The sequence below is a fragment of the Phoca vitulina genome, unplaced genomic scaffold, assembly GCF_004348235.1.
Source record: "Phoca vitulina isolate PV1807 unplaced genomic scaffold, GSC_HSeal_1.0 scaffold1, whole genome shotgun sequence".
NCBI lineage: Eukaryota > Metazoa > Chordata > Mammalia > Carnivora > Phocidae > Phoca > Phoca vitulina.
This window is the reverse complement of record NW_022589704.1, coordinates 26,540,438-26,563,330: the sequence shown is the minus strand read 5'-3', so window position 1 is coordinate 26,563,330 and position 22,893 is coordinate 26,540,438. Positions and strand designations below refer to the sequence as shown.

At 36.1% G+C, this 22,893-nt stretch overlaps 1 protein-coding gene across 12 annotated transcripts in view; it reads left to right on the top strand.

Moving 5' to 3' along the window:
* UNC80 (unc-80 homolog, NALCN channel complex subunit) overlaps nucleotides 1-22,893 on the top strand; it is a 229,660-nt gene that overhangs the window by 97,391 nt on the left and 109,376 nt on the right. For 7 of the 12 annotated variants that reach the window (XM_032403236.1, XM_032403254.1, XM_032403226.1 and 4 more), the window contains exons 23-25: nucleotides 13,157-13,369; nucleotides 16,652-16,823; nucleotides 19,629-19,762. In XM_032403236.1, coding sequence (XP_032259127.1) covers nucleotides 13,157-13,369; nucleotides 16,652-16,823; nucleotides 19,629-19,762 — 519 coding nt within the window. The remainder of the gene's footprint in view (nucleotides 1-13,156; nucleotides 13,370-16,651; nucleotides 16,824-19,628; nucleotides 19,763-22,893) is intronic. The other 5 variants (XM_032403279.1, XM_032403272.1, XM_032403246.1 and 2 more) reach the window with 1 other exon arrangement.

Genomic DNA, 22,893 nt, shown 5'->3' with positions numbered 1-22,893 from the left:
GCTTTATTTGCTGTTCTTTCTCCAGCTCCTTTAGGTGTAGGGTTAGGTTGTGTACTTGAGACCTTTCTTGTTTCTTGAGAAAGGCTTGTATTGCTATATACTTTCCTCTTAGGACTGCCTTTGCTGCATCCCAAAGATTTTGAACAGTTGTGTTTTCATTTTCATTGGTTTCCATGAATTTTTTAAATTCTTCTTTAATTTCCTGGTTGACCCATTCACTCTTTAGTAGGATGCTCTTTAGCCTCCATGTATTTGAGTTCTTTCTGACTTTCCTCTTGTGATTGAGTTCTAGTTTCAAAGCATTATGGTCCGAAAATATGCAGGGAATGATCCCAATCTTTTGGTACTGGTTGAGACCTCATTTGTGACCCAGGATGTGATCTATTCTGGAGAATGTTCCACGGGCACTAGAGAAGAATGTGTATTCTGTTGCTTTGGGGTGGAATGTTCTGAATATATCTGTGAAGTCCATCTGGTCCAGTGTGTCATTTAAAGCCTTTATTTCCTTGTTGATCTTTTGCTTAGATGATCTGTCCATTTCAGTGAGGGGGGTGTTAAAGTCCCCTACTATTATTGTATTATTGTCAATGTGTTTCTTTGATTTTGTTATTAATTGGCTTATACAGTTAACTCCTCCCATGTTAGGGGCATAGATATTTAAACTTGTTATATCTTCTTGTTGGATAGACCCTTTAAGTATGATATAGTGTGCTTCCTCATCTCTTATTATAGTCTTTGGTTTAAAATCTAGTTTGTCTGATATAAGGATTGCCACCCAGCTTTTTTTTGATGTCCATTGGCATGGTTAAAGTTTTTCCACCCCCTCACTTTAAATCTGGAGGTGTCTTTGGGCCTAAGATGGGTCTCTTGCAGACAGCATATCGATGGGTCTTGTTTTTTTTTTTTATCCAATCTGATACCCTGTGTCTTTTGGTTGGGGCATTTAGCCCATTTACATTCAGGGTAACTATTGAAAGATATGAATTTAGTGCCATTGTATTACCTGTAAGGTGACTGTTACTGTATATTGTCTGTGTTCCTTTCTGGTCTATGTTACTTTTAGGCTCTCTCTTTGCTTAGAGGACCCCTTTCAATATTTCTTGTAGGGCTGGTTTGGTGTTCACAAATTCTTTTAGTTCTTGTTTGTCCTGGAAGCTTTTTATCTCTCCTTCTATTTTCAATGACAGCCTAGCTGGATATAGTATTCTTGGCTGCATATTTTTCTCATTTAGTGCCCTGAATATATCATGCCAGTCCTTTCTGGCCTGCCAGGTCTCTGTGGATAGGTCTGCTGCCAATCTAATGTTTCTACCTTTGTAGGTTACAGACCTCTTGTCCCGAGCTGCTTTCAGGATTTTCTCTTTGTCTCTGAGACTTGTAAGTTTTACTATTAGATGTCGGGGTGTTGACCTATCCTTATTGATTTTGAGGGGTCTTCTCTCTGCCTCCCGGATTTTGATGCCTGTTTCCTTCCCCAAATTAGGGAAGTTCTCCGCTATAATTTGCTCCAATATACCTTCTGCCCCTCTCTCTCTTCCTTCTTCATCTGGTATCCCAATTATTCTAATATTGTTTCATCTATGGTATTACTTATCTCTCGAATTCTCCCCTTGTGATCCAGTAGCTGTTTATCTCTCTTTTTCTCAGCTCCTTTATTCTCCATCATTTGGTCTTCTATATCACTAATTCTCTCTTCTGCCTCATTTATCCTAGCAGTTAGAGCCTCCATTTTTTATTGCACCTCATTAATAGCCTTTTTTATTTCAACTTGGTTAGATTTTAGTTCTTTTATTTCTCCAGAAAGGGATTCTCTAGTGTCTCCTATGCTTTTTCAAGCCCAGCTAGTATCTTTATAATCATCGTTCTGAACTCTGGTTCTGACATCTTACTAATGTCAGTATTGATTAGGTCCCTGGCAGTCAGTACTGCCTCTTTTTCTTTTTTTTGAGGTGAGTTTTTCTGTTTCATCATTTTGTCCAGAGAAGAATAGATGAATGAGAGAATAAAATGCTAAAAGTATACCAATGACCCCAGGAAATATATACACAGAACAAATCAGCAGAGACCAAAACCGGGGGCATAAGAAAGGGGAAAAAAAAAAGGAATATGATCAGGATGGTGAATAGAACAGAGCCACACACTTGATTTGGGGTATATTTTGGTTTGTTAGAAGAAACTGCCACCCGAAATTTTAAAGAAAAAACATATATATATATACAAAAATAAGGGTAAATACGATGAAGGGATAGAATATGACTGTAAAGATGAAAATTTTAAAAGATTTTAAAAAAGGAATTGATAAGATAAGACACTGGTTGAAAAAAGGAAGAAAAAAATTTTTTTAAAAATGAGAGAATGTCATCAGGTGGGAGACTAAAACAAAGCCATACACTAGATTTAGGTTATATTTTGGTCTGTTAGAAGAAACTGTATCCCAAAATTTTAAAGAAAGAAAAACTCATATATATACAAAAAATAAGCTTAAGTACAATGAAGGGATAGAATAGACTGTAAAAATGAAAATTAAAAAACATTTTAAAAAAGGAATTGGTAAGATGTTGGTTGAAAAAGGAAAGAAGGAAAGTTAAAAAAAATAGGAAAAGAAAAAATAAAGAAAATTAAAAAAAATTAACTTTGAAAGACTAAAGATTCATGGGGAAAAAGCCATGAATTCTATGTGCTGTATTCCCCTAGTGCTGGAGTTCTGCCGTTCTCATTGATTAGGTAAACTTCGTCTTGGCTGGATGTTCTTGCTCATCTTCTGGAGGAGGGGCCTGTCACAGTGGTTCTCAGATATCTTTGCTGGAGGCGGAATTGTCCCGCCCTTGCTGGGTCCAGGCTAAGTAATCTGCTCGGGTTTGCTCTCAGGAGCTTTTGTTCCCTGCAAGCTTTCCATACAGCTTTGGAGGACAAGAGTGAAAATGGCAGCCTCCCAATCTCCACCCCAGAGGAGCCGAGAACTCAGGGCCCCACTCCTCAGTGCACCCCCAGAGAGAAGCAGTCAATCATTCCTGTCTCCCCAGTCTCTGGCTGCACTCCGTGCTCACCCTGCCTGTGACCGAATGTTTCTATCTCTGGCACACGACCCCCTTTGGAGTCTCCAAACCCAGCAGATCCCTGCAGTGTGCTCCCGAGCTGCTCCTCCTGGAGGAGGAAGGGTAGTCTCCCCAGATCTGCCTCTTGTTGGGTCCCTGCTGGAGGAGCAGTGGCCCGACTGTGCCGCGGATCACAGTTTATGGCAACCCCAAGGTCAGAGCCCATGCCTTGGCTCCGTCTCTGCAGCCGGCCTCCCCCCTCCAATACCTGGGAGCTCAGCCACACTCAGGCACCCCCGGTCTTTCTGTGACCCCGAGGTCCTGCGACCACACTGTCCCGCGAGGGTTCCACCTCCCGCTTGGCCACTGGAGCGATGTCCCTCAGAGGAGCAGACTTCTAAAAGTTCTCATTTTGTGCTCTGCTGTTCTATCACTTGCCGGTAGCTGGCTCCCTCGCCCTGCGGCCTATCTTCCCGAATATTGCCTCAGATTCATTTCTCCACACCTCCTACCTTCCAGAAAGTGGTCACTTTTCTGTTCATAGAATTGCTGCTATTCTTTTCTTTGATCTCCTGTTGAGTTTGTAGGTGTTCAGAATGGTTTGATACCTATCTAGCTGAATTCTTGGGACTCTGCATCTTGCTCCTCCCACCTACCACATGAGCTTTTATCCCTAGGAAATATATTGATTTTTTTTTTTTTTTTGCTTTGTTTGCCTAGTTTTAAATTCATTTAAGTTAAATCATGCTATCCTCTTTTTGCTCCACATTAAGTTTGAGTTCATCTTTGTTGATGCTTATAGCATTAATACATTGATTTTCACTAATGAATGATATCTGTTTGTTTGAATATGCCAGTTTATATATCCATTCTGTTAGATGGGCATTTTTATTTTCTCCAAATTTTGCCTATTTTGAACAATGCCTTCATGAGTATTACCACACATGGGCCTTGATTCACAGTTTTCTAAATACACCTAGGGGTGGAATTAGTGAGTCATAATTTTACTATATGATGCCAAAGCTGTTTCACAGTAGTTGCAACAATTACTGGCACCAACACTGTAATAAAAGCTCCTGTTGCTCTTTGTTCTTGTCAGCGCTTGTATTATCCAACATTTTTATTTTTACCAACCCAGTGAATTAAAGTAACAACACTTTATATTTCAACCTAAAGTCTGAAATGTCTTTTCATGGGTCTATTTACCTTTCATTTTCACCTTGGTAAAAGATCCCGTAATGTCTTTTGTTTATTTTTTAATGGAGGATTATTAACTTTTTGATAATTTTAAAAGAGAGTATTGATATTGTCAGTAAGAATCCATTTTCTGTTCTCTGTGTTGCATCATTCCCCACTTGGCTTATTTTTATTTTATTCCTTATACTACATTTTAATGAAGAGAAAATTTTAGTTTGATTCATTAAGATTTTCTTTATGGCTAGCATTTTTTTTTTACAACTTTTTAAAGAAATCCATAGGTAATAAATATATTCTTATCTTTTCTTCTAAAAGTGTTAAAGTTTACATTTCATACTGAAGTCTTTAACTAGAACTTACTGTGTGATTGCTATAAGATAGGAAATTATTTTCTTTTATTTCTTTTCCCACATAGAAAATAATGATCTTAGCATAATATATTACTAGTTCATACTTTATTCTCTCATGGTCAGATAATTCATTTCATTCATTGTTTTGAATTCATTGTATTATCTTAATCATGTGTCAGTTTTCCATACATGCATGAGTGTAATTCTGAGGGGTTGTTTTTTTGTTTTTTTGTTCCATTCCCCTTCTATCCAGAGTTAAACTACTCTGTTTTAATAGCTAGAACTTTTAATATCACCTAAGCTACTCATGGCTCTGCTCTTCTGTGTGAATTTTATAATTAGGTTGTCAGGTTTCTGAAAATCTTTTAATTTATTCTTGAAATTATATTGAGTCCATTGATAAATTTAGAGATAATTGAAATTCAGTTCTGAATTGATTAGTCAAAAGTTCTAGTTTTTGAGTCAGTTTAAGTAATTTTAATTTTTTTAGTAACTTGTTAACTTCACTGACATTTTCATGTTTGTTGACATAAAATTTATCATAACGTTTTCTTATTAGTTCTCAATTTTGGCAGCATCTGTAGTTATTTTACCTGTTTTTATTCCTAAAATGTGAGAGTTTTTTTCTTTTTAGACTTGCTAGATATTTGTCAATTTTATTAGTCTTTTTTCATGACCCTGTTGAGTCTATTTTATCTTCATTCTCAAATTCACTAATTTCTCTTCTTATTTTTATTTTCTTCTCTTACTTTGAATTTGTTGTATTATTCTTTAGCTTATTGGTTGATTGCTTAGCTTGTAATTTTATTTTTTCTTTTTAAAATTGAGCATTTAGCTATTAATTTCACTCTAAATACTGCCTTAACTACAAACCATAAATTCTGATAAGCTGTATTTTTATTTATTTTGTTAATTTATTTTAAAATAATTTTTAATTTCTTTAATGATTTCCTTTTTGTCCATGGGTTATTTAGTTGTGTGTGTTTCAATTTATAAATTCTAAGTTTTGTTAGGCATCTATTTGTTATTCATTTGTAACTTTATTTTTATTGATTCTTTGGAATTAATTTAGACTTGTTTTATGGACTAGAACATTATCAGTTGTCATAAATGTCGCATTTGTGGTTGAAAAGAATGTATAGTCTCCAGTTGTTGGGTACAGCATTTTGTATTCAAATATCCATTTTTATTTACTTCTTACTGCTTGATCTGTTGATTACTAAGTTGTGTTTAAATCTCTGATGGCAAATTTGATGGCATTTATACTTGAAGTTCTGACCATTTTTATTTATTTAGCAGTTTAGAAGTGTGACAGGTATCTGGTGCTATGAACCTTTTATCACTAGCTAGTGACCCAGTTTATTTCTAGTAATACTTTTTACCTTAAGATAGATTTTTCTCTGATACTAATATAGCTGAAACCGTTTTATTAGGTTTAGCATTTGCTTGGTATGTCTTTTTTTGCCAATCCTTTACTTTCAATTTTTCTACATCTTTGTGTTTTAGGTATGACTTTCATAAAAAACAGATATTTGAATTTTTTATACCACTTTAACAACCTTTTCCTCTGGAAAATTTAGTACATTTGCACAGATTATGATTGCTGATATAGATTCACTTCCCTTTTTTTTTTTTTTTGCTTATTTATCACATTTTTTTCATTATTTCATTGTGTGTATGTTCTTGTTTCTATCCATATCCTCTTTTAGATTGTGTTGGATTTAGTTTTATTTCTATTGATTTGGTTTGGTTTGGTTTAGTTTAGTTTTATTTATTTTCCTTCACTAGCTTGGAAATCATTCTCTTTTTATTTTTTTAAGTTACATATTTAAATGAAGTCTAAAATTAATATCTTTACTCTTCTCTCAAACAGTAAAATATTGTAGAAGATTTTACCCCCAACTATTGTTTGAGATTTAGTTCTATGTTGTTGTTGTTGTTTTTTAACATTGACAAAGTAAACATTATTTTTGTTGATTTTCAGGAAAGTTATTTTTAAATTTACCCAAAAGCTTAGCATATTCTCTGCTCACCATTCCTCCTTGCATCTCATACATTCCTCTAAGATCCATCCTTTTGAAGGAGACCTTTCAGAGGTTTCTTTAGTGATGATCAATTGGAAGTAGCTCTCTCAGCTACAATTCACTTAAAAATGTCTTTATTTTGGTCTCATTCTTGAAAGGTACTTTTGTTGGAATTATAATTATAGGCTAAGATTTTCTTTCTGTACTTCAAAGTATTATCCCATTCTCTTCTGGCTTAATTGACATTGTTTTATGTATAGGAATATATATAATATAATCTGCCCACCCTCCCCAATTGCTTTTAATATCTTCTCTTTACTTTTGATATTTTGCAGTTTCATGTAATTGGCATATTACATCTGTTCTGAAAATGTTTCTATTTTCTCTTCCAAGATTATGTCTTTCACATTTTATCTAATCTTTATTTTTATAAGTTGAAAAGGTTTATGATAGGTCTTATCAGTTTATCCTCTGGTTTTGACAACTTCTTTCATATTTTTTATTTCTTTGTTTCTTTCAGTCTATATCCTGAATAAGTTTCTGAGATATCTCTTCCATTTCACTTTGTCTCTTCAACTTTGTCTAATCCCACAGTTCTTAACCACGAGTAATTTTGTCCACCGAGGGACATTTGACAATGTCTGGAGGAATTTTTCATTATCACAACCTGATGATTGCTACTAGAATCTCCTGAGTAGATACCAGAAATGCTGATAAGCATCTCATAATGCATAGTGTACTCTTCATAAAATAAGGAATTATCTGGCCCAAATGGTCAATAGTGCTGAAGTTGGAGAAAACGTGATCTAATCTGTGTTTTAATCTATACATTGAGTTTGAAATTTCAAGTGCTACTTTTTATTTGTAGAAGTTTTATTTGATTCTTGTTTTAAAAGTGCCTGGTCAACTTTGATAACCTAATTCTTCATCATACTTATATCAGTCATACAATACCCACATTAATCTTTAAATGTATTCAATATACTATAATTCCAATAATTGCTGTCTTTGTGGGTTTGATTCTACACTTTGTTTCTTCTCTTACTCGTGGTGGATTTTTTAAATGTATTTTTTATGTGAACTTAACTTCTTGGAACTTCATCAGTAGGAATTCCTTAAGACCTGTGTTAAAAGCAGTTATTTAGTGGACCACAATATCATCATCATCTGTGAGCATGTTTGAAATGCACATTTTCAGACCCTCAACAGATCTACTGAATCAGAATCTCTGGAATGAGAATAAAAAACAATCCATTTTTTTCTATATTCCCAAGTGACTCTAATGCACACTCAAGTTTGAAGATTTGAGAAGTACTGATTTAAAGTATTCCTCCAGAAAGGATTTCCTTTCTCAGGCATCTGGAAACACCACCAACCTAAGACCATTTTTAAACTCTTTTTGGTGGTCAAGGAGCATAGAAATGTGCCCATTCTAGTCCAAAATTATACAAGATTGTGGGATTTTGACTAAGAGTTCTCATAAAAGAATCTTTTTTTTTTTTTTTTTTTTTTTTCTGTTTTACCCAGAGCCAAACCTAGTCAGGCAAGCTTACTTCTGTGGGGTAGATCTTTTTCCTATTCATCCACTGAAGGTGACTCCCACCTGGGATCTGGACTTTACATAGAGGTAAATGAACTGACCTCCTGCTCTGCTTGGGCCCAAACATTTAACTCATGGCCCATTGAAAACCCAACGCCTCTCCATAGGCGATAGAAACCCTCAGGGTAATTATTCCTATGCTAGCTCGCACCTGTCTCTCTTCTCCACCCAGAATTACACTTTCTTGTAGTTTCTACTATCCAATAGTCTATTATCTCATGTTAGAAACAAAAGCAAAAGCAAGATGAAGAAATTAGGGGATATTTTATCCAGTATATTTAGATGTCTAAACCAAAGTAAGTTTGTTTTTACACCTAATCCATCATATTGTCAGAAGCAGAGGACTTCATTTGGTTTTCATAATACTTACCCAAAATATTAGTGTGATCTGAGTAACTGTTAAAATGGCAAGCCATCTAGACCATGTACTAAAAAATAATGCCTACCTCTAGCCTGACAACTGAATGATTTCAGTTGCCCGCAGCTACTGTGGAAATGAGCAAGGGCAGAGGCAGCCGGTCCATTACTTAATGATCTCAGCCAGGCAGAGAATTCAATACAGACTAAGTAATAAATACTGACTCACAAGCACATGCCCTCTAGCAAACGAGCTTCCAATGCACACTAAGACCCACAATAACTACCTAGTCCCACTGGTTTTAAATAAGTAGGTATCTTGCACCAGCAAGAGCTTTATATTTTATTGTAAGGCAATAAAAATATTATGTAATTCCCCAGGGGCCAACATAAAATATTCAGTCTTTTAAAACAGTTAATTCCTGTACAGTGTTTTTATATGAGTTTTCAGAATCGGGACTTCTTCTCACATAATAAGTTTAGATATAGTCCTTCAGGGATAGGTATGTATTGCAATTATAACCTTCAATTAACCATCGTATCTTGGTAACAATATTTTCTAAGTCCCCAGACAAGATAAAGCACAGCTGTTTGAATTAGTGTTCCAATTCTCTCCTTCACTTTCATAAAGGAAACATTCAATATACATAATGATCTGATAAAATGCAGGGAAAAGCGACAAAGGAAGTCAAGGAAAGGTAGCCACCACTTGAAGTTTTCTCATTGCAGAATGTTCGAGAAAACCATGCTGCGTAATGACATTCTTAGAACATTTTGTAACTTTAACTGAACAGCTCTGTAGTCATTGCAGAGAATATCTTATATAAGAGCAAACCACCTGAAACTGTTAGTATTCAACTATTTTTGACCTTCAAGCTTACAAATTCCATATGATTTAATCTAATATTTCAGGTCAATCTAATCTTCCCAGTTAAAATTGATTCTTGCTTGTCTGAAACTGTGAAGTTATGCCATAATTGAATTGAAGCCACTCCATGGCATTATGGAACATAAAAAGGTAATATAACAGACATGCAAATAAGAAAGAAATTTACATATGCCTACTTTTCTTTCAGGACCACCAGTAAAAATTCTCTGTGGTATACCAATGGTATCAAATTTTGTTTAGATGTTCGCTTTTGACTATGCTCTGATACTCTGTGGTTCTTTTCATCCATGCAGCGTTCTTCTGATTCATTTTTCTCCATTTGTGCTGTTTTTCTCTGTGATGTGAATCCATCCTTATCCATTCTGTCATGTCTCCATTTTTTGCTGCTTCTTCAGATTGTGCTGAGCTATAAGAGGTAAGCTCCATCAAAAGAGGAAAAATTGACTCTTCTTTATGTCCAGGAGGAATCTGTTGTCCAAGGTATTTGATAACCCTGCCCCTAAAAATCAATACTTTCTAAACTACACTTTGAGAGGAATTTATAAGGGAAAAAATTCCCCATAGCCACATCTACACTAGAATGCCTCAAATGCTCTTTCATACACAGTGTGATGTCAGTACTTACTGCTAAGTATCTTCTACCAATATGCACAGTAGAGTCCTTAGCTTTGTAGAGTCCTCAACAACTCCCTCAATTGTCTGTACAGTAATATATACTATAATACCCCCAGAAAGTGCTAGTATTCAGTGCCATCTTGACTATAGGGTTTCAAGCCTGTTTTCATCTACTAGGTTCATGAGGATTATAATTAAAAGGCAATATTTGAGTTACTCTATGTCCTCATCCCTTAATGCAGAGAGCGACATTTCCAAAAGTTACCTGGTTTTACAATTTACAATTTTACAATGGATCAAATTCATCAGATAATAATCACCTCTCCCTTTAAGATTGTGCTGCCTAGTTAATGGGAATTATTTTCATATTGATCTCAATTCCATTTTCAAACTTTAGGATTTCCTAGGGCTGATAACTGGTGTAATATCAGAGTTTTATTATAACTCATTTTTGAGAGCAGAAAATCATAATTGCTTCATTCAAAATGCCCTGAGCTGCTTAAGCAAATAAAACCATTTTTTTTCTGAAGAAGGCAAGCCAATCTACATGGGAAAACTCACAAAGCACAATTTGGATTTCTCATTCATCTATTGTTAACCTTCTCAGTGTCATCTAAAGTTAATGACAATAAAAAGATCCTCTGCCCCATACATTTGAGTGGGTTAAATTTCGCCCTTGGTAATCCTGTAGGAGCCAGGGTCTATGACATAACGCTACCTCAGCAGTAATCCTGCCATTAAGCAATTAATCCCATTGCTTTATATTGGGAATGTGTCAAAATGTGATGGGCTAAGAATAAATTCACGTTTCTCACCTTGCCCTCCAGACTGCCATATGTTTTCAGGGACAGATGTTCAAGCCTTTTCCAGACACAGATTAGCATATCTGAGATGCTTAATTAAATAAATATTTAATACAAGAAAAGAGTGTAGATATTTAATCTGTATGTTATGGTACCACAATATTGATAGGTTTGATGCAGAAAGTCATTTGACCCTCTGCAATCTCAAGTCTTTCTATTCCCATGACCTGCTACCAAATCTTAGCACCAATGCAGTAGATGATAGATTCTCATCATTAGTGTCCATTTTTTATTAATGATAGGTTCTCACCATTAGTGTTCATCTTGTATTCTGCCTTTTCACATAGGTTAACTTTGTACGTAGTAGCAATATGTCATATGCTTTGTGAAATTAAGTTCCTACATAAATATATTTCTTATTGGAATTCTTGATGGCTTCTTCTAAGCTGTGGACAATGAGAAAATGCTTAAAGGGCTAACTCACTTGAATCATTAAATGTGCTTGAGATACCGTGGTACTCAAAGTATGAAGTAACCAACTCTGCCTAAGAGGAAAGAAATTAAGGAAGGCTTCTTAGAGGAGGTATTTTATTCTTAAAAGTGGGAATTTGCCAGATGGAAAAGGGGCTTAACAACTCTGCAAATGATGGAAACAACATATGAAAATGTGTAAGATGTCATATTTGGGTGACTGTAACCAGTTTGATGTAGTTAGATCATAAAGTACTTGATAGAGGGATAGAAAGGGAGATGAACCAGATAACAAAGGTTGAGTTTCTTTATTCATGTTATTGTTGAGGTGGATGGAGCCTATAATAAATTTTAAATAGGAAAATGATGTGATCATATATCTGTTTTAGAGAATAACATTACATGACATTAATGTCCCATTTTTAAACAATGACTTTCTACATGCCTTCTAGAGATCATCTTTTGCCAAGATTTAGATGTACATAAATTAAGGCAGTGCAGATACTGAAGAGGAACTGACATAGATTTGGGCATTAGAGAGATCTGGTATTGAATCCTGTGGTCACCTCTTCCCAGCTGTATGATGGTAGAAAAATTATACCTCATTTTAAAAACATTGAAATGAAGATATTCTTTCTAGACCAGAGGTTTGTTATTATAATTAAGAATTACAACTCATAAAAACTAATTGGCATGTAATTGATATTCTTCATATATTAGCCCCTATTTTAACATCGTGGATCAAGGCATTGTTAAGAACATTATGGTTTGAAATGATGGAAAGTGTTTCAATTTGAAAACCTGTGGTTACTAATCAACTTATGGTTATTAGGTAACTCTGAGGTGATGCCTAATATTGTGATGTATTTTTTTTTAACTGGCACAAGTTAAAATACACATTAATTGTTGATGTGTGTATTTCTTTGTGACCTGTTGACCTTCTAGGGAAACTTCATGCTCCTTCCCTTATTTATTTACTTATTTAGCTTGTAAAGATTTCAGTAGGTAGCATATACTTACTAGTTTCTGGGTATCAACTTAAAGTTGTTTCTTCTTTTATTTTTTTTCAAATACATCTTGACATGACAGGATGGAACCAAATTTTTATTTTTCTGAAGAAATGCTCTGTTTTTCATTTATCAATTAAATCATTTCCTCTTTGTCGAACATTTTCAATTGAGACCATGCCTATTTAAGCAGAATTTGATCTGTTATTCATGACAAAGTCAGGAGAAAAAAGACTAACTCAACAAAATCTAATAAGCACTTCCTTTTCTTACTAGCCAAAATGTGCAGAAACAATCGAAACAGAAACAGTACTTCTTTGGAGCATGTGGATAGTCATAAATAACAGATTATTGTTGGAAAAAAATCACTCTTGACTCCCTTGATTAACATAAGACTGGTTCTAGAAATTGAATATTTGTTTGCTTCAGGTTAAAATTTTAGGTTTAACAAAAGGTTCATGTTGAAAAATTCCTTTGAAAATTATCTCGCACTCACATTCAAATCCCAGCTGCCTCTTAACTATGCAAAAAGAGAGTCATGAAATTACTTGAGATTCTTCAAAAGGGGAAAACTAAACACAGAAATCTACTTAAAATGTCTAATTCTTCAGTATCCCAATTTGTCTTCAAGGATTCATTTTCCAGAATTCCCACTACCATTAACCATGATAATACTACCTTGGGAAATATGGCTAACCTAAATCAAGATATGGAGAGTAAAAGAACTAAGAGTACATAGTAATTCCCGTGAAGGTCAGCCTATTGTTCATTAATCCCACATCATTCTTTCCTTGACAACCGTCCTCAGGAAGCTCCTGTGGTAGCCAGAGCAGCTCTGTTCCTGGAATGTGCCCGGTTTGTTCACCGCTGTAACCGTGGCAACTGGCCAGAGTGGATGAAAGGGCATCACGTGAATATCACCAAGAAAGGCCTTTCAAGGGGCCGCTCCCCCATCGTGGGCAACAAACGGAACCAGAAGCTGCAGTGGAATGCTGCCAAGCTCTTCTACCAATGGGGAGACGTGAGCTTTTGATTTTCTTACATAAAAATTGGGGTGCTTGAGTGAAGTGAAGAAGGTCGTGTTTATGTTTGTTTGGGAGACAATTTATTAAGTGTCTGTTATGTACCAGGCACTGAACAAAACATCTTAGGGGAAAATAAACTTTAATTCATTTAATCTTCCCAATAAATTTATAAAGTTAGACATTATCTCCTCTGTCTCCTTCCTTGGTCCTCTGTCTCCTCCCCCTTTATAAATGTACACATTCCCAGAATTTGTTATAATTTATTTTCTGCATAACCTCCCCCAGGACTACATTTATTCCTGTGTTTTCAACTGTAACCTCTATGCGAGTGGCACAGACTTCTCTATCCATAGCACCATTCAGATTCCAGGCCAACATTGCCAAATGCACTCCAGAGGCATTCACTTAATACCCTGAAACACAATCTGACCAAAGTAAAACTCTTCTTCCCATATAAATACACCTCCATCTGCAAGCCTTCCTGAACTCTCTATTTTTATAAATGGTACCACCATTATCTAAGATGGCAGCCTTTGAACATATTCCAACCTCCCTTCCCTTACTGATGCCACCTCTTCCATGCCACCAAGGTCCTGTTAGGTCACATCTTCATTTCCTCTCATCTGGATGACTAAGATAGTTTCCTATTTGGTCTTCTTCCCACAGTCTCCCCTCATCTGACCCATCCTACACACTGTCAATAAAATGATCTCCATATGGCAGAGCCCATTTAAAAGCAGAACATTCATCCTTATCTCCTGGCTTCCAGACTTGCCCCCTCTAATTCATTCTCCAAGCTGCTCTCACAGTGATTAGGCTAAAATGCAAATCAGATGGTGTTTCTTACCCACTTAGAATGCTTCAGTGGCCCTCCTTTTCCCTTGGGATAAAACCCAAATTGCTTAGTCTGGCATCACTGCTCTCTCTTAGTATTCAAACCATACCAAGATTATGGATGATGAAGTCAAATGAGCTAATATAGCTAAAAGACCATTTATCTCAATCCTTTCTGTCTAAGAGGTATTCAATGATAATAAGTTATTACATTCATTTTTGAAAGGATACATGGTTTGTGCATTTCTACGCAGTTAACACAGAGTCTCTCGAATGAGTAAGGGTTTTCCCCCACTCACACATTACCCTTCATCCTTCTTTAGAATACAAAATGAAGTTCGGCTTCAAGAACTATGGGATCTAGTCCCAGTCTACCTTGCCAGCCTTCCTGCACATGATTTCCTCTCACAAAAGCGTGCTTCAACCATGTGGTTTACTTGTCAGTCTCTGAACACATCAGTGCACTTCCTTGATGGATCTTTTGGAACTCTCCATCTGGAGTATCCGCTCCTCCCCTTCCCCATTAGCCAAAACACCAGTCCTTCAAAATCTACAGCAAAGAGACACTCTATGACTCTCTGACTGAATCGAATCTGTCCATCTTCTGAACTATTTAAAGTGCTTTTTGTCTCTTTCGACATTTAATGTGTTATTCTGATGTGTTGTTGCCTCCCCAGGAGCCTGTAAGCTCCTTGAGGGGAAGAGCAAAAAAACAGACACCCTGTATTTGAACCCCAGACCACAGCTTGCTTAGCCACCTTGAGCAAGACTGTCAACCTCTCTAATCTTCCCAGTTGCCAAACAGTGATCCTTCTAAACGAAGGTTTAAAATCTACTAGGGCACATGAAGCAAAGATACTGACATACTGTAACAATTTATTCAACTCTGTTTTATTTAATACCTAACAAATAACCTCACTTAATAAATATTTGATGAAGAAGAAAAGAACTAACCTATCCTCGAGGCATTTTTTAAGCCTTGGAAGAGACATAGAGCTCTAAATTATTATTTAGACATTTAGTATTACCCCAGACAAGTTCATTTTCTGAGCAAACCCTTTAAGCTTTATGAACTGTGGATTTAATGTAAATTGCTTAGTGTCAACATCCTGGAATGATCGATGCAGATTTTTTTTTCCCCTTTGAATCTCAGTATTAAGTTTGTTGGCTCCACTCCAGACTCATAATTGCATGTCTCCTTCTTTAGAGAAGATCTCCAAAATAGTAGCATCAGGACAAGGCTTTTTATTGAGGTAGTAGTTTTTGTTTTTATGTTTTGTTTCATTTGTTTAAAACTTCTCGAGGTAGTGACTGAACTTTTAGGAAGTTGTGATACCTTTTTTACACTGCTTTCTTTCTCATTGATAGAGTTTTTGTTACTTGTCTCTTAATTCCAGAGTTTAAGGAGACCTTTTTGCTTCCAGATAGCCAAGACATTCAAACAATTTGTGTTTTTATTTGAAGATATATCCTTGTCAGTTTCCAGTAGAAAGTCTAATTTCATGCATGCCCAGAATCCAGCAACTTCTCTAAATATTTGAAAGAAGTAATACAGGAAGGAAGAATAAAATTAGCTGGAATGCACAGAGAAACCAAGCTGTCAAACCCCAAGTTCAGTGCTCATTTTAGCTTTTGACTCTCCTTCCTAAGCACGTGTCTCTTCTTGTCTTGCACACAGTATATAATTGGAAAATAAAAAGAATTAGAAAGAGGTGGCATATTTTGTATCTTTATGGAAAATTCCTTTTGGTAAATCAGACAATAGTGCATGATGATTCAGAACAGACAGCAGGTATTAGTTCTATGTTGATGTTGGATACTCTACCAAAAAAATAGTTAGTATTTCTTACTAGTTCATAGGGTATCATGGAGTGAGGGACAAAGTCTATAAAAAAGCCATTAATTGTGTACATAATGGCAGATATAAATAAAACTGCTGTACTAGAATTCATGCCAACCTCCAACTCATTAGCATGGCAGTGACATTCTCATAAAATAGCATAATCAGAAGCACTTGCAGGAACTGTGAATTCTTGGTTTTTTTTACTACAACAAAATCCTCCGTTAAAAACAACTGCATACTCCCTTATAGGAGACCTATAAAATAAATGACCTTCAAGTAAGTGGAAATATTTTCAGAAAAAAATTTGTATGAGAACACATAGGTATTGTTTCGGTTCCTACAAGTCTTCAAATGACCTTGGAGATAGTGTCAATGCCATCCACCTCTGGGTTTCCACATAGGGAAACGTGGTGGCAACACCACCATGGCGCATAGAGGAGGCTTCTGCTCTACGTTTCGGTATCAGTCTCTTGGTTTCATGTGCCCTAGTAGTTTATACATACCTTCCCATTAACAGTTGCTTGTGACCTCTATAATGTGAGAGCCTATTTTACAGTCTGACATACTTTGTGCTGTTTCGCTCTTTTTCTCCCCATGGTAGGCGATTGGAGTCCGATTGAATGAGCTGTGCCACGGGGAAAGTGAGAGCCCCGCCAACCTGCTGGGTCTCATTTATGATGAGGAGACCAAGAGGAGACTGAGAAAGGAGGATGAGGAAGAAGACTTTTTAGATGACAGTAAGGAGACTCCCTTTACTACAAGAACCCCTGCTTGTAAGAATCTCTGCTTTAGGAGCACTTAATATTTCTCTTTCCTCTTTCACATTCTTACCACCTTCTCATGTCTCCCCACTGCACCTTTTCCCCTATTCCCTGTGCATGGATGTAACGCATGTGCATAAAGCCACACAAAGAGAGGGTGAGAACCAGAAAGAGAAGACTATAGACAGAGACAAGGAGTTGCAGGCAATATGGAGCATCTGTTGCCTTGTAGTCTATGACTCTTACTATTATACAAAAATTAGTTTTAGGCTTTTCTGAGAAAATATAGCAGTAAATTACTGACCCAGTAGAGGTTTAATCAGGTTTTACATTTTGTTGTTGCTCTTGGAGATTAAAAAAAAATAGACCGAATAGAATTGAACATGAAATGCTTCCCAGATCATTAAAGTAGTGGATTCCTTAGAATAATTACTAACATGTATTTAACATGAATATGAAATATTAAATAATTGAGATGGTTAGACTGTGAATGTCTGCTATACTGTACTTATTTGTTAAAATTAGAAGCGAGTTCCACCATAGAAGAGTAGAGACAAAGAGATTCCTGTACATTCCTCTTAAACACCATTTTGTGCACACATGTGTTCTACACCATACAAGCTTGTTGTGTATGTGTATCACTGCCTTTTATGGGCCATACAATTCCTAAATGGTAATGGAATTAGTAACATTATCTGATGAAGACAGTGACGCCTCTTCCTCTTGACTTTCCCTAGTGATTTGAAATTCAAATTCCCTGATTATGTTAAAGACTGTTCTTAGTTAAGTGATGCCAAGCCTACTTCATCTTTCTAGCCATGAAATGTAAAAGGATGACTAGGGTGTAACAGTGTGCATAATTAAATAACAATCAAAGAAAACTTATTGCCTTTTTTTTCCACTTTTATACCAAGGATTTTTTTTTTGCAATCTTTTTTCATCTTTTTACCCTTTCTCAGCTTTTATCACATCGGAGCCAATTTTCTTGACTTAGCTGTTGACAAAACACCAAATTCTGACATCAGTCTTTCAGCCTACCAGTGAACATTGGCCTCCAAAGATTCCCTCAAGTTCACAAGAGTCTAGACTATCCTAGAATGCTTCTGAATTGTAGAATGGAGAACGGAATTGGGTCTAACCCTTAGGACCACTTGAGGACTATCCAGCAAACAAAGAACCTAGTGAAGGCCTATCAGAAGCCATCCCCAACTGCCCTGGATCTCCTAGGGGTCCTTCAGAACAGAGAGGAGCTAAAGCAACATTAGATGGATGCATCCTCACAGGCCAAAATGAACTTTAATCTCCATGAGACCACATAAGTATCTTTTACCGTATGTTATGCCTGGTACTTAGGCTTTTTGATGAGAGCATGTAGGACTCAATTCTTGTTCATTTTGACAGAATATTTCAGATGATAGTTACAGAGTGCCTGGACTAAGACCAAGTTCAGTGTTTACAGGATTAACAAGAAGAATCTGGATGATAACCTCAGGACAGATCCACAAGTTTATACTGAATATTTAGTGTTAGATTATTATTTAAAAACTATTGCACATCCAGACAATTTCTAGAGTTATGTAGTCTCCATTGAATATAAGATTGGAATGTCTGGCTTATTTCCACTTTCTTGTCAGTACATAACTCATCTTGCATTTAAAATATAATTATGCCTCAAGAAAGTATCAGTCTAGAAATTCTAGAGGAGTTTGTCTCTTCAGTTCTTAATAAGAGGCAATGTCCCTATCCACATATTATCTCTGGAGAAAAAATAATGGTTTTCATGAGGAAGTGATAATCAGATATCTTCAGAAAGAACATAATTTCCACCCACTCTCAGTATAAGCCATGATATATATATACATATATATGTATATATATATCCTATTCAATTAAGAAAGCCTAATACACAGGAAATATTTTGGAAATATGTTTAGGAATGTTGATATGTAATGATATTGTGATTGCTTGATGCCTTGATTCAAAATAGATAAGTATTTTCTTTCTCTTATGAGAGGCAGAACTCAACATTGCTTTGGTCTTCTTTTCTGAACACTGATAAATTTTCGGCAGGATTAGTGATGACATATATCTGAGAACTAATCCTAAGAATTTTAAAAGTCTCTGGTGTCACCTTGACCATTATATGTCATTATCTGACTTTAGAGCAAAATCTGGGTCTATGATGGAGGCAGCATTTTACTCATTCAAAGGCTGGTATTCTTCAGAGCAAAGGAGAGTATTTGCCTACTTCTAGTGTAACTATGCTTTAATATGATAGGCTAACTTGTATAAAGTGTATGAAAGAAGTGATCAAGTATGCCTTGTTTATGTTGCAGAAACACTTCTGGGCTAGTGGAAGCAACATCACTGCCCTCAAGATAGATATCTCTCATAAAATGAGCTGGCAAGATTTTTGTAGTGCCAAAACTAGTTCACCGCCCTGTACATAGCCTAAATCTGATTAAATTAGCAGTGTGAAATCTTGCAAGACTGCTTTCCATTTCTGTTTTTGTTAAAAGGCTTTCTAGCTTAGTAGGCTGTGTTTTTTTACTCTATGAGCCTTAAGGAAAATAATTTAGTCCTTACTGACTGATATTTTAATACTAAGGAACTCACTATTGAGTTACAAAATGGAGGAAGAGAGGGGTACAAGTAATGCACAGATTACGCTAAAGGGAATAGGTCAATTGAACATGAATAGGTAACATTCTCATATACAATTTCATTTTGGACATGTGTAGCTTTGTCCATCAAACCGTGCCTCTCTGTATTTTTTATTGGTTTGTTTCTTTATGAAGGAACTCTTTCATTCTGTAGGTACTGTGAACCCCTCTAAATGTGGCTGCCCCTTTGCCTTGAAGATGGCAGCGTGCCAACTTCTCCTGGAGATCACTACCTTCCTGCGAGAAACCTTTTCTTGCCTGCCCAGACCACGCACTGAGCCTCTGGTGGTAAGTAAAGCATGGGTGTTAATAATCTGGCTACTCAGAAAGGCCAGACATGTGGCTAGGTTTTGAGTATCCACAGTTTCCTCAAATGCCCAATGGCCAAATGTATCATAACTTAAAAAATTCAACCAAGGGATCTTCATATATAAAATCTCTTTTTTCTATTACAAACAATAATAACTCTGAAGTTGACCTTGAAATTACTGAAGATAGCACCACTGGGTAAAACATTGGATCGATCACTGTCAGTCATGCTAGGAATGTCTAAGAGCCTTTTGACCAAGAAGAGATCTTAGGGATTGCCATCTGGAAGACACAGAGTCCATGGAAATGAAAAGTGTGCTCCAAATTGGAATTGTGAGCAGGCTTGTAAAGGTGAAAACCATAAGATTATATAACTTGTTTGAAAAGAATTATGATTGGTGCTGGCAGAGTTTAAACTATCTAATACAGGATTGGCTATTTAGCTAACAGGTGTTACATGATCTCTATTTTAATCCAAAGTAGAAGGATGTGTTCCAGAAGGCGGTGGAATTGCAGTCAACAAGTGGCAATTGACAAAAGTAAAAACTTCATGGTGTTCTGAGAAGTGAAACAGGAGACATACATAGGCCCTACTTCCTCAGTATCCTTTGGTCTCTATTTTGAGTGACTCTCTTAGCAATGCTTACTTCCTTGTGAATCTTCTCTCATAAGCCCTTAGGTTCCTTTACTCTGCAAACTATGAGGAGTTTTACCAGCAGCATATTTTAGAAATTACTGACAGAATTTTTTTGTCATAAAAATTTAACAGCTCATAAATCCATATAGAAATGTGCTTCCAATGAATTCTCTCATTTAAGTTATGGGCAAAAAGACTTGCTTAAGAACTTAGCATGTAAACATCTCTAAACATATATTTTTATTCCTGCCGTACTTCGTATGGATGCAAATAGGCAGAAGAAGACCACGCACGCATGCACACGACCACGCACGCATATTCCTGCACCATCAAGGCCTGATTTGTTTAGCAGAGTATACCAACGCTCTGCAAGGACCAGGCGTCTTCACAGAGTGTGTGGGATGGGCACACTTCAGAGCTGATTTTCCTTGGCCCATAGTCCTCTAATAGACACCAAGTTTCCAGTGGTTCTTTCATTACAGGCACCATCCAGCCAGAGCTGAGAAACCAAATTCTTTTTATTTTCCATTTACACAGGACTTAGACTACTCTACCAGAAAAATTGTTACGCAATCTATGCGCCTCTATTCTCGCCAATTTTACAGTCCACCAGCTCTCCTGCTTTTTTAACCAGACTGGGCATGAACAAGGTCATACCCCAATCCCTGCGGGGAAACAGAAGAATCGGTGCATTATCCCTGAGCACTGCCTCTACCTCTGGTTTTCCAACGTCTGGAAGACCTGTTCTCTCACTCTCTAAAACGTAAAATGGATATTTTCAAGTTGGAAACATTTGTGGGTAAAATGTATGTTTTCAAGAGAAACATACTGGTATTTGGACTGTGAAACTACATTATTTGCTGTCAGAAAGGGAAGTTCCTCCTACTGCTCTTACTCCATTTTCCTATTAATCTGGACCTTTAATTTTCTGAATGTCACCTTTACTTTTTTATTGAGACTACTCTATACAATCAAATCAAGGCCAACATGTGTGTTTAAAATCAAGTGGGATGAAATATCTGATCTGTAAGACCTCTATTAGGGCTATTTTGTCAACATTCTAATTATACTGAAGCCTTCATAAAAGCATGGTGGCACATCTACTTTTCATTTTTTCAGATTTTTATTTGATCACCGTTCTGATCCATTGTGACTTAAAAAAAATAAAAGTCTTAAAGTTTTGTTCTCCTTTTCAATTCCATAAAGCTAGAGTTTAATTATCCTTTATTATTACAGTAAATTTCATTTAAAAAAAACAATCAAAACTTTTAAAAATTGCTATAGAACCAACTCGCAGTCTAGTGGAAAACAGCAAGAAATTAAGCTAAAACAGAGCCTTCAGTCATTCAGTCAAGGAGAGGAAAGTGTTCACAACAGCATCACCTTTAACGAGGCCTTAGAGATCCTTCATTCATTACACTGGGATTTTTATTGTCCAGTGTAGGTATGCATTATGTTGGGATATGACCTTTATAAAATAAATGGGAAGCTTTTTCTCATTTTTAATCTAACTTTGCTTAATGGGGAAAAAAAAAAAACATATACACACATACCTTAAATTATATTCCAACCTACTATAAACAAACAGTGAGTTTAATAAAACTGTTTTACCAACACAGAAACTGTAAATGCTGCAATTGTTCTTTAAGAAATTATACTAAACAGTGAGTCTAACAGTTTAAGCATAAATACCATCAATATGAACTATTATGGTTTTAACAAAACACTTCCTGCAAGGTTATCTATAGATCTTGAAAACAAATTTTTTTTTAGTTCAATAACATTTTTAATAAGTAAAAATAATAACTACCTAATGTACAAAATAATAAAAGTATAAGGTAGTAAAGCAATCATATTAGAAGCTACAGACATTCTAGAATCTGTGGCTTGAGGATGGAAGAAAATCAGGAACATAAACTTTCTATGAGAGAAAAAGTCTTTTCAACAGAAATTGCCATAAGGCCCTTTCCAAAATGGATGAGATTTTCAGGTGAAATTTCTGTTTGAAAAAGTCCTAGTTATATCCAAAACGTGGAAGAGAAAGCAAAAGAACCGAAAGTACAATAATTTAAAAGTGAATTAGTTTCAGGTGCCTGGGTGGCTCAGTCGGTTAAGCGTCTGCCTTTGGCTCAGGTCATGATCCCAGAGTCCTGGGATCGAGCCCAGCATTGGGCTCCCTGCTCAGCGGGAAGCCTGCTTCTCCCTCTCCCACTCCCCCTGCTTGTGTTCCCTCTCTCGCTGTGTTTCTCTCTGTCAAATAAATAAATACAATCTTTAAAAAAAAAAAAGTTAATTAGTTTAACCACGGTTGTTTCTTGGATAGGGTTAGGAAATCCCAGGAGGCCACTCACTGGATTGGTTGGGGGATGGAGGTAAAAGAAAAGGCAAAATGATATCAAAAGGTTTTAAAAGTTGATAAAAAAAAATATTTTTATCAACTTAACAATTTTTTTCCCAGATCCCTAGATGCAAC